The 12,457-nt window shown below is 40.5% G+C and overlaps 1 protein-coding gene across 1 annotated transcript; it reads right to left on the bottom strand.

The window, feature by feature from the left end:
* Positions 1 to 7,454: 7,454 nt before the first annotated feature.
* On the bottom strand, positions 7,455 to 11,021 carry LOC139590668 (serine protease inhibitor A3M-like). Its single transcript, XM_071428406.1, has 4 exons — positions 10,376 to 11,021; positions 9,243 to 9,513; positions 8,469 to 8,616; positions 7,455 to 7,649 (listed from the first exon to the last, which is right to left on the bottom strand). Exons 1-4 carry the CDS (start codon positions 11,019 to 11,021, stop codon positions 7,455 to 7,457), a joined length of 1,260 nt encoding a protein of 419 aa, XP_071284507.1.
* Positions 11,022 to 12,457: the final 1,436 nt, after the last annotated feature.

Here is a 12,457-nt window from a genome sequence, read left to right as displayed (position 1 = left end):
GATAACTTGCAATGTGATTTGCTCTTTTTTTCTTTCCCAGTAATTTCTAATATTTAATTTGCCTTCTTTTCCACTACTGAGCTGATCTGTGTATGTATTACCACCAGAACACAAAACTATCAATCCTGTGTGACAGCAGTCAGTTCAAGTGCAGTGTTTTGCCATACCTGCAGCTAAAATTTAGCAAGAAAATCAAAGTCCCTATCAACACAACAACAAGCCAGCAAGATACTGTTGTTTCTGGTTTGAAAATGAGTCAGAATTTGTCATGTCCATTCCTTTACTTTACCAGGAGATGGTGGCACAGGGCTCCTTTTCCTATAATCCCCAGAACTCGAGGCTCCATGCATAACAGTTCTACTTGCAGATAACAGTGTAGAAGAATCACACTGAAAGGTTGGCTTCTTGCAAGAATCTCACTCATAGCTGGTGTACTGGAATAATTGCATTTTACCAGTGGAATTTGCCCTATGGACCGTTTTCTCTTGGTCTTAAAGAGCCCTTCTTATGCAAATAACTTTTAGAATAACAAGTTCACCAGAATATAAAAGTTCTTATTTTAAAATGAAATTGTCTACCCAGAGAAACCTCTTGGTCTTAAATTGATATCTTACCTTCTATATTTTTGTGATGCAAACATGGCCTTAATCAAGCACTAGGAAAATCCCTTATGTAGATATTTTGGAATTATCCTTAAAATTTATTGCTTCCAAAGCCAGATAGAAAGTATTAGGGCTAAACTTTGCAAAATGCTACCATTTGTTATTGTACAACAGATTAATATTGTTGGCCTCAGTGAAGAAGCAGAAGTAAGATCCACTAGCTGAATAAATATATTAAAAGAAATCAAATTTATTGTATGATTCTATTGTTCATTTCCCTTTTCTTAAACAAGTCTGACACTCTAAGATTTTAGGATTTTGAGGATTTTGACAGATCAGAGATGGTGTAGCAACTCTCTTCTCAGCTTCAATGGAGGCAAAATACAAGACTATGTGGTTGCCCTTAGCCTCTGCGGATCACAGCCTGGCAGGTCAGCACAATTCCATTTCCATCAATGACTTACATTATCATGGCTCCACAGGACACTTTGGGATCTAGGATGTACCTGCATGGGCTTTCTGCCATGGTTCTGCACCACCTTTCCCAGCCTGCCAATCCAAGAGCGTACAGAGGTGCTGGAGTGGATCTGCTCCTGTGGGATGCCTCTTCTCAGTCACCTTTGGTACCACTGTGAACATGTCAGGGCTATGACACACAGCACAATCACAGGCATGGGCATGAGGGGTAATCTTTGGCTGGGCCACTGACACACAAAATGTCTTCAAATTTTACCTATATGATTTACCAAGAGACACAGCTCTCACTTGAAAGATAGAGGAACAGAAAATAAATTCTAGCGATCATCCCGTGAATATGTAAGTTATAGTATGGCTTTTTTGATGGCTAGAGAGTCTGAATCTGCAAGAGCAGCAAACTTAACAGCATTCATACATATTTTAGAACCTATTACATCTTTCATCTCTGGGCACAGATGTTTTCTCATGCTATGAGGTTCTGTCCTGGCTGCAACCATTTTATGGTGACTATAACATGTAGGTTGGACTCAATAATCCTAAGAGGTCTTTCCCAGCCTTAATGATTCTGTGATCTTATTTTGTACTGATTTTTTATTTCAAACCTCTTCCTTCATCAGAGCATCTTCCATGTGGTCTGTTTTTCCTACATGAAACATAGTAAACTTTTAAATATAGTAACTTTTCCTTAATTAGACATTTGCTCAAGTCACACAGTCTTCTTCAGACCTTCCATATGAGAATCACGTTGCTGTTAACAGTTTTCAAATGATGAAGGATACATTCTTGCTTAGTAAAGTAATAAATCATAAGAATTCTTTTCCAGATGGTTTATGGAAAAGAAATTGAACGCAACAAAAAATAGAGAAATAAAAACTGTATAAGTAAAGTTTATTCACTTGTGCTATTAATTTCCAGCATTAGACCTGAACTATACTTTCAACACTGAAATTCTTTTTTGCAAGAAACCACCAAAACAATTTGCAGTAACATCAGAGGATTTTGTGTAACCAGGGTCTTAGTCATATCAAGGACATTTACGTGAAATAGATGAATTATAGTTTCCTTTAAAATTGTTAGTCTGGGGAAAGTGCAATTACCAAAATTTTTAAAATGGATTTACTGTTATGCCTGGGACTGGGAACTTAATGAAGGATATTTCCAGATCAGTCTTTGGTGGCTAACAGTTTGAAGGGAATGAATGATATCATATATATGCTGTGTTTACATCTAATGGAAGCAGTCCCATGTGGGTAAGAGCAGATGTGCAGTACCCAGCCAGGAATGGGTAAGATTTGAAGGGTGTGTTACAGGACTCAGAGATACATAGCCCATGGTGGTCTTCATGCTTTTTTGCTCTTGATAATTTGCACTTGTTCGAACTCCCACTGCAGTGAATGTTTAGAGTTTACAAGTGAAACACACATTTAAGAATGTTTGTGTTTCTCTTGCTCTTTTTCTGTGGTTGGAAATCCTAGTGCCTCTGTTCTTTGGAGACATGATTTGAATGCTGGATTAGGAATTATCTCTGTTTGAGGTTTTTTCCTGTGTTCCAAACTACCAAGACTCATGTCAAAGATGAGTAGCTGCGTTCTCAGAATCCCCATTCAAAACCTACCCTGCCTGGGAACTATCACAATCTGGTTTTAAGAGCTTAGTGATTCTCTGCTTGGAATTAGTACAAGGAAAATGCTTGCAGCTTTTGTTGCACTGAATTGACTGAAACATTCAGAATGGGGCTGGCTTGCAACCTGTCTAAATTCTCATTCCCTTGCAATAATAGCAGTGATCACAGGCTGTGCAGATGACTTGACTGTGGGGAGAGGGTGGATGTGCTTGTTCAAAGCATTCCAGATACCAGGGCTGAGACTCAAATTGTATAGCTGGGAACAAGAAAATCCAAATTACTGGTAGCACCTGAAAAGCAGAGTTTATGTGAGCAACTGGTGCTTCTGTACCCATCCAAATGCTCTGTGTCTTTTGGCATTTGTCAGCACCTTTCCTTGCTGCTGAAAGGAACACACACAGCAGTGGCCCTGCAATTCCACTGCTTCAAAGTGTTGTAACAACATTCTACATGGACTCTGCCATGTGGCAGATTAAACAGTGTTACTGACAGAAGATATCCTGTCATCAAGCAGAGTCCCACTGGACCATAAACAAGGTCAGACAGAACAAACTTACAGTCTCCCACATGGCTCATAGGCTGCCAGGAGAAGTTTGGCACTCGGGGGTGCTGGGGCACAGCTAGGCTGCCTTCCAGGGACCAGCCCTGTGGGTCTATCTTCCCTCACAGGGGCTCTTAGCTGAGCTAAACTCTCTCTAGGTAAGTCCTCATGACTCCCATAAGTGTGTCAGATCATGGCTCACAGACCCACAGCAGGCCATTTATGTTGGATGCTTATGATAGGTGGACACATGCTTCACTGCAAGCTGTATTATCCCCTCCTGCTAAACTCTTATTGCAGGAAGTCAGGTGGATTAGGTTATAAAGGTTACAACCTTTAGCTTATAAAAAAAGTCTAGTTTTCTTTCAGGGCTTAGTTTGGATCCAACTGCTCCATAGGCTGAGAGAATTGCATGAGTGGGAATTGCAGAGGAATAAAAACATCTCCAGATGAATGAGAGGCACCATAAAACACGTGTTTACCATAGATTAAATACACAGTCCCTAAATGAAAATTTTAGTTATTTATGTCTATCAGAATCCTTCCTTTTTTGTCTACCTTTAATAACACTAATAAAATGAAGAGGGTTCCCTATCACATATTAAGACAAAAGAAAACTGCAAAGACAAATGATGCAAAGTAGACCAAGACAGATTTTCTTGGAATTAGGAAAAAATACTCCATCTCCCTTCACAAGCTTTCCAGAATTGTTCAGTTCCTAAAGAATATTATCAGAACTGTGCTGGGAGTAACATCAGCAAGGTATGTTCAGTGCCCAGGCTCTATAGACCTTCATACTGTGAACTGTAGGCATTTTTCTGCTTTTGGTGTATGTTTGGCACAAGATTTATTAGTTTCCTGTCCCCTACACATCCCCTTCTTCCAGAGGGATTTTGGGATGATCCCTCTTCCTACCCTCAGTCTGTGCCATAATTCAGGTCAACCTGATGGTCTGGGCCATGAAGTAACTCATCTGGAGGAAAACTATAGAGATGCCCCACAGCTTGGTAGGTAGGTCCCAAACCAGCATTCAGAGGTATCTATCCCATTTTATACTTTTGCTAGTAGCAGCCATTTTTCACAGACCATAAGGGAAACTACCAATGCAACTGTTGTCCTGCCATCTCAAACCCAAAGGCCTGGGAGATAGATGGGGAAGGAGGTTGCTCTGTGTGTGATTTCCCAAAGCTTTTGCTCTGTCCTAGCAACTATTGGATTTTTCCTAACTTCTTTCCCTTTAGCAACAGGCCAACAACCTGTTTTTCTGCCACCGCACTCTGATAAAAATCTTGTGGCTTTGATAAAAATCTCAGCATCCTACCTTCTAATCAGTCTTGATGCACAGATTTATCTGGATGGGATCTCACAGGAACTGCTCCCAGCTCCTGCTGAGTTTGTGTGGGCACTGCAGAGCAGGCTGCCTCACACCACAGTAAGTTCTCATTGATCTTATTCTGTAAAAGCTGCTCTTTGCACAGAGGTGTGGTCTCTGCCAGTCCCCTGAGTGATGCCATCTTACCTCATGAGGAGCAATAGCTCAGGGCTTCCACTGAGTTCTTGCCACTTGCAGCAAAGGGACTCACACAAGGCAGCAATCTCCAAGTCCCCCTGACTCAGAATCACAGAATACACCAACCCAATCCTACAAACATCAGTAGGGTCACTGCATCTGCAAAGCACCTCTGTGTAAGGTGGGCCAAGTTTGGGAGAACAGGTCAGAAGACCAGAGAGATGTCAGGAATGGGGAACTTGTTTGTTGATTTGGGGCTTGCACTACCTTTGAGGTGCTCAAAAGAGACTGCCAGGATCACTGTAGAAATGAGCAGTGTACATTCAGAAGCCTCATCTTCCTAGGGATGGGGATTCAACCTCACCTGCAAAAAAAGTATCCAGGATCAATGTGCAATGGCATGAGAGCAGTGCAGTGGGATAGAAGCTGTCAAAGTCAGCCTCTCCTTGAGGCAGCAGCTGTGCAATGTGCCTCTTTGCTATAGAGTTTAGCCCCAGTGCTCCACTGCAAGAGTGGGTGATCTACAGACCCACAACAGCAAGAAAGTGTTTAGGTATTTCTTGAGAACAGATTTTATCCAAATAGGCGTGTAAAGAGAGAATATGAAGAATCACAATTTCCATATGAGAGAAGCTGCACTCATTTAACAGCTTTAAGATATATTTTACTGATATCTGCTATGTTAGTAAGAATGACTTAAGATGTTTGTTGTCTTTAAGAGATTTATAGAATGGTAAAAGAGATTGGAGTAATTCCTTAAGTGACATATTTCAATTACATTGTATATTTTATTGATTATCCACAGTTGATCAATTATTCATGAATGACATTTTTTCACAGACAATTCTTTTACAATTTATGCTATGCCTAATGTCACTATCTCTTAGAGTTTTTTGCTGACCTTGCAGAGTGCAGAGGCACTTGCAATAAGAGCTACATCAGAATAAGTCTATTGTTTCAGGGATTATTCTCTTTCTTTTTTGTCAATGATTTCTTAAGATGTCCTAGGCAAAGAGTTGGAACATGTGAGAAAGAACAGGTTGATTGAGGATAAGCATCAGCCTAGGCAGCAAAGAGTGATGTAAGGAGGAAAGGACTCTGCAGGGACCAGTTCAGGTGAATACTGGAGAAGACATAGTAGAATGACAAGAGTTGTTACTTATTGTGATAAAACTTTTGGTGCGTAATCCAGAACTGAAAGCAGGACAAAACTCCTTAGCAGAGATAATGAATTTTTAAATATAAACATACTTAATAAAAAGTTATCTTCCATGGAAAATTTGGAATATGCATTAATAAGTTGAATTGTTGTGGTGGTTTGATCCTGGATGAAAAATGCCCACTAAAGTAATTCCATTACTCCTTTCCTCAACTGGGAAATACAGAGAAAATAAAATGAAAGGTTCATGAGTCGAGATAAGGATAGGGAGAGATCACAAACTGATTACTGTGACAGGAAAAATAGACTTGGAGAAATTAACTGAATTTATTACCAATCAAAACCAGAGCAGGATAATGAGAAGTAAAATAAATCTTAAAAACACCTTTGTCCCAGCTCAGGGAGAAGGGCAATAAGGCTCATGGCCAGTTCATCACATGGTTCTGCTGCTGCTTTCTCCTCAGGGAGAGGAGTCTTTTCCCTGCTCCACTGTGGGGTCCCTCACACAGCAGACAGTCCTCCACAAACTCCTCCAGTGTGAGTCCTTCCATGGACTACAGCTTTTATGAACTGCTCCAGTGTGGTCCCTTCCACAGGATGCAGTCCTTCAGGCCCAGGCTGCTCCATTGTGGTCCCTTCCACAGGATGCAGTCCTTCAGGCCCAGGCTGCTCCATTGTGGTCCCTTCCACAGGATGCAGTCCTTCAGGCCCAGGCTGCTCCAGTGTGGTCCCTTCCACAGGATGCAGTCCTTCAGGCCTAGAAGGCTCCTTCAGGCTCTGTGGTGGGCTCCTGTCTCCATGGGACTGCAGGTCCTGCCAGGAGCTTCCATGGGGTCACAGCTTTCTTTTTGGACATCCACCTACTCCTGAGTGGGCCTCTCCAAGGGCTGTAGGTGAATCTCAGCTCTCCCCTGGACCTCCGTGGGCTGCATGGTGACAGCCTGCTCACCATGGGCTGCACCACAGCCTGCAGGTGGATCTTTGCTTTGGCACCTGAAGCATCTCCTCCCCTAGTTCTGCACTGACCTTGGTGTCTGGAGGATGATTTCTGTCATTTATTCTCAGTCCGAACTCCTCTGCCCTCAATTACTTCTGCAAAATAACTTTATTCCCTTCTCAAATATGTTACCACAGAGGTGTTACTATCATTCCTGATTGGCTCAGCCTTCGGCAGCAGCAGATCCACCTTGGAGTTAACTGGCAGTGGCTCTGTCTGATATAGGGGAAACTTCTGGCAGCTGCTGAGTGAAGTCACCCCTATAGGCCCCCCACAGGCCTCCCACAGGCCCCCACTACCAGAACCTTGCCATGCAAACCCAATACAATTATTCAGCTGGGGAAAATGTTACATTTTAAAAGTGTCAGTTGATGGTGATTTTTTTACAATGTTTCTTTCTTATTAATTTGATAAGAAAATTTCTCATTTACTTCTGAATATCCCTCAATCAGAGACTAGTTAGCAGCACTACCTATTCCAAAACTGCAAACGCTGCAGCCATTATAACCCATATCCAATATCAGTGTGCCAAATAACCCAGCTATTACTCCTTAGTAGGATCAACAATTTTCCCCATGAAAAGTGTGGTGCCAGTTTGTTTGTCAGAGATCAAAATAAGGAAGGGCCTGTTGAATTTGATGGTACGAGAAGTAAACGAAACTCTGGTAAAGATGATGGCAGTGGCTCCTGCAGCTTCAGTTCCAGCTTCATCAACTTCCAGCAAGGCCTTGTGAATTGCCTGCACAGAATAGGAGAAAACACTGTGGTTTATATATGGGACAGGAAGCAGGAATAAAATAAATTCTCTTCTTATGGAACATTTAGGAGAAGAAAGGAGTAATAAACCAGTAGATTAAATTTTATTGTATGATAAATCTCAAACAGTTTGAAACAGGAGTATTTTATACACCAGGACTGAGCAAGGAGGGCCCAAAATTAGCATAGACACACTGAAATGCATTCTCAACAGTGCTGAGTAGAAAGGGATAAAAATACCCCATATAAAAGCTAGTTTAATTTCTTAGATGGTTTGGACTTCTACAGCAGCACTTTCTCTTATTTCAAGGTTAACTAAAAACTGATATTTAAATGCTAATATGGGGCAGTATTTGGCATTTTTAGCATTAAATCACAGCTCAAACTGTCACAGTCAAATTCTGCTACTGCAAACTGAGATTTCCTGAAAACTTTGGGAATATTAAAAATTGAGATATTAATCAACACAAATATCATAATGAATTCCTCATTTGTAGTTTACAAATGACACAACTTCATGTAAACTATTGTATTCCAGTGCAAAGAAGTTATTTAAAGTGTTGCCCAATATGTCTATGTATTTAATATCCAGCTTTTTAATAACAGCATTAAAGTAATACAAAAGTGAGCTGGCAGATTCTTTCTGTAAAAAAGCACAATTACTGAGCTAGCCCCTACATGTCATTGTGAGTTTTACTTACAGCTTTAATAATATAAAGAGGGAAATAAAGTCTTTAAAAATCCCAGACATAACTGATCAAATCAGCCAAACACCATCCCATCACCAGCTCTGTCTACTTACTTGTGAAACCTGGAGATCGTGGTTGCCACTAATTCCAGACAGATCAGCATTACCTGAGAACACTTCAGTAATGCCCATTTGCTCAAGCAGGGTTTTAACATCATAAGACCCACTAATAGAAAACTTTGGCAACTGCAGATTTAATCTCCTGTTGATCAAAGAAAAGAAAAGAGCAGTGAGCCCTTGCAGCCTCTTTACAGCCAGCTGGGTGTATGCAACTCGGCAACACTTGAAAGCATTCTTTTGATTGCGAGTTTGTTTGATGGTAGTCTTTGTATTCCTTGAGCAATTTTGGCTTCCTGAGAGATGCACCATCTTGTATTTTCACTGTCTATGTGATTTTGGGAAAATAACCAAATTTGTTCATTGTCACTCTTTCATCCCAGTGCCACATGAGCAGCTAGTAGAGATTTTTTTGGATAAAGGGTTAGAGAGAAAGCAGACAGTGGAAAGCCTAAAGTAAGGGAAAAGGAGGATGAAATCTAAGACATGGTGAAGGAAATTAATTGTGTTAACACCATGAAAGAAGAGGTAAGGAGTCAAAAAGTAGCCAAGCAAGTTTTGAGGCAGCTGTTACAATGCTGTGTCCCCTTCTGTCAGGTCACAGAGCCTGCAGTTTCTTAGTGATTGTGCTCTGCTCTGACTCTTTTGAGGAATTGCTTAAAACATCCCTTTATGAAATCATCATCCAGTAGGAGATGATCTGAAATTGGCATTTTCCCTTGAAAAGAGTGATGTGTGCTGAAATATAGCAATCCATATACTAAGAGTTACCTGGTCGCAAGTTTGCTATCCCATTTACAAACCGTTTCCTTGGAGAGAGCATCTTCCACTTGCTTCATCTTTCCATCATCAGGCAGAATAAGCAATGCTCGTGCAGTGCCCTGGTAAGGCAGCTCTACCACCACACAGGAGAGATCCCGGTCATAGTAAACATTTGAGATACCATCATGCTGCATCATGTTGACTCTAACAGATGCATTTGGGTTCACAAAAAAATCATCCTCCTGTGTGCGCAAAGGATCGAAAGATGTTTCCCAGGCAGCTGATGGGGAAAAAGAGATGTTGTTATACTCCAATGTGAAGATCATGAAGAACAGCTCATCTAAATTAGAACAGCTCGAATGTAGGACACTGGAGGTATATTGATGAGAGAAGAGGCTCCCTTAATCACTTCAACCTCCTCCATAATACCCAATAATGCATTCTAGCTGTGCAGTAAGCTCATCATATTTTGTGTGCACACGTCATGTCTTGCTGAAAAGACAACCAAAGGCTGATGACCAGTTGAGAGTCCTTCTTTGACCGTAAGCCTGTTTAATGCCTTTCATGCCATTTAAAAACAATCAAGCATTCAGTCACAGGCCCTTCTTATGCCTTTTCTTTTAGGCTGTACCCTATGCAAGCTGACTGCACTCGGCCTGGTGTAGAATTCATCAGCAGTTAAAGAGTCCTAACATTTGAGCAAGGCTCCAGAAGCACAGGCCCTCAAGATATTATGTCCCAGTTTTTCATGCAGAGGACCTAGTAGATCTACCATAAAACTGGGGTCCCTGTGCAAGGATGTCAGTCCACCAAGTCTGACTGGCATGTACAGTCAGACTTGGACACATCTTTAGTCATTATGGCCTCAAACAGTGAGACCATGTGGATCCTTGTCTATGAGGCATCCACTAGGGTGGAACTTTTCTGTCCATAGCTTTCAAGCAAATTGAATCAAAACAAAGAAATCAGTATTTCTCAACAATCAGATACTCTGCTTTTGGCCAGATCTAATCTTTACTTGAAAGGTCCTGCATAGTTTAGTTCTTTTCTAAATTGTCACTCTGGTAATAAATCATCATAAGTTCCCTAAAATTTTTTTTTGTATCAAAACTATCTATTGAAATATATGTTAATCATCTTACCTTTAAAGTAAATGTAGTTAACAAGAACCAGTACAGTACTTGGATCAAGATGACCAACTAATTCAGGAATTTTCCCCTTGGTTTTCTCTTCTACATATTTATTGATTTGCTGTGTAGCTTCTTCTGGATTATGAAAATCACTGGAGAAAACATCTGCATCATAAAATTTTTTGGTATTTTGTAAAAACAACTCCTGTGGTTCATACCCAGTAGCTGTAAAAAGGGCATTCCCTATATTTAATGTGATATTAACATCAGCACAGTTCAGTACTGACAAAACTTTGTGAAAACTTTCGTGTACATCATTTATGCGAGTTTCAGTCAGGTCATCAAAGCCCAGTCCTTCAAAAATCTGAGAGAGAGTCATTGATTTAGCACCAACAGCCAGCATGGCAAAGGCAGTGGAGATACTCATAGGAGAAAAGAACACATTTTTATCAACTTCTTTTGAAGAAACCTGCTTGTAAAATCTAAATACAAAATCTGCATGGTTAGAGCCTTTCTTGTCACAGCTATATGTTAATAAATTTTCTCTTCCATCTTGCAGATTAGTATTGTTGACTTCATGGCAAATGTCTTCAGGGCAGCAATGGGTTACAGCACAAAGAGCAGCAAGGAGTAAACACAGGCAATGGAGAAACTTCATCTTCTTTTCAAATTATTCTGTCACAAAATAAACAGTCATTAAATGAGCAGATGCTAATGATGTGCTTGGTAGTAAGAAATAATGAATAGCTTGTTAGCACAAATGTTGCATAGTTCAACTGTAAATATCTATGTACATAGCAAGCTTCAAGTTCTCATGGGCACAATGTCAAATTTATGTAACAAATTCTAATAAATTATAGACTAAAATGTCAGGCATAAGAAATTCATAATACTCCATTGTAACTGCTCTGAAAAAGCAGTACTTTTTTCCATTGGCAAAGAAAATATAAAGCTACAGTCTGTAATAATTTTTGTTCACAATGACATTATCTCCCCAAAACACTGTCTTCTATAGGGTACATCCAGACATACAAGTTATTACAAGGTAAGGCAGGGTGTGGGTTTCAAAGACATCAAATATTCCACAGCATCTGCCCAAAAGCAATTTGATATATGTAAGGAAATGTGAGGCAGCTCACTACTTACTGGGACTGAGGAAATTCCCTCACTTTCCTCAGGGCAGCAGCACATGGACAGAGAGCTATCATGGACTATCCTGTGCTTGTTAAATTCACATCCCTCTTTACTTCATGGCTACTTACTCACACAGCCAGTTACTGGCCAAAACTGATAAGTGATGGAAGAAGGTGAACTACATGAACTCCAAAGCAAAAGCCTGGAGCATCCTGTGCCATGACAGCAGTGCACAGAGAGGTGGGCACAATCTCATGAGCAAGCAGCAGGTTTGGTGCATGTTTGGAATGAAGGAATCTTCCTTTTGGGGGAGTTGCAACAAGTGTTTGTAACTTCTTAAATGGTGGTGTGCCCCTCACCATGGGTTAACCTGCATGGAATGTGGGAAGGACCTGGGTCAAAGAGGGAGAGAAGCACTCATCTCATTTGGACACCAAAGCACACAGATTAATTCCCTTGGAGATTACAAGCTTCTTCATTATGCTTGTTCTCCTAAAGCTGACATGATATACTTCACATGAACCACCTGCTCTCCACATGAGCTGGAACAAATCTCTTGTTTACTGAATGCAGTTCCCTGCAGTTCTGGGGAGGCATCTCATATAAACCCTCTTCAGAACTATAATAAGCTATCAATGAAAATAAGCTTTTTGTTCTCATATATTCAGCATGAAAGCATTTCTAGAACTTTTCTACTGTCATGGGTCGTCTTCTGGTTTCCAGCAAATACAGCCTATTTATATATTTTTCTTTCAGGAATGTATTTTCCCATGTCTGTGGTAAAGTTCTGTTGGTCCTACATTCATTCCTAGATGTGAAAGATGACTGTATATACTATCTAAAGATTTAGAGTTTCTGATGGCAGCCCAAGTTCAAGGACTCTTAGTGATTAACCAGTTATTTTATTTTTGTATTGATAGTCTTTCTTTTTTTTCATAGCAAACATAAAGATAGCTGTGT

The sequence above is a fragment of the Agelaius tricolor genome, unplaced genomic scaffold (genome assembly GCF_023055355.1).
Source record: "Agelaius tricolor isolate 1412-34295 unplaced genomic scaffold, bAgeTri1.0.p SCAF_5, whole genome shotgun sequence".
Lineage (NCBI taxonomy): Eukaryota > Metazoa > Chordata > Aves > Passeriformes > Icteridae > Agelaius > Agelaius tricolor.
Note: the sequence above shows the minus strand (reverse complement) of the source record. Positions and strands in the feature narration are given on the sequence as shown.

What these genes read in the sequence shown, in the direction of transcription:
- LOC139590668 (XM_071428406.1), bottom strand. Translation starts at nt 11,021, where the DNA reads ATGAAGTTTCTCCATTGCCTGTGTTTACTCCTTGCTGCTCTTTGTGCT. An exon ending in TAACTACATTTACTTTAAAG is followed by an intron (nt 9,514 to 10,375) that starts GTAAGATGATTA and finishes TTTCCCCATCAG; the next exon opens with CTGCCTGGGAAACATCTTTC. An exon ending in GATAGCAAACTTGCGACCAG is followed by an intron (nt 8,617 to 9,242) that starts GTAACTCTTAGT and finishes TTTGATCAACAG; the next exon opens with GAGATTAAATCTGCAGTTGC.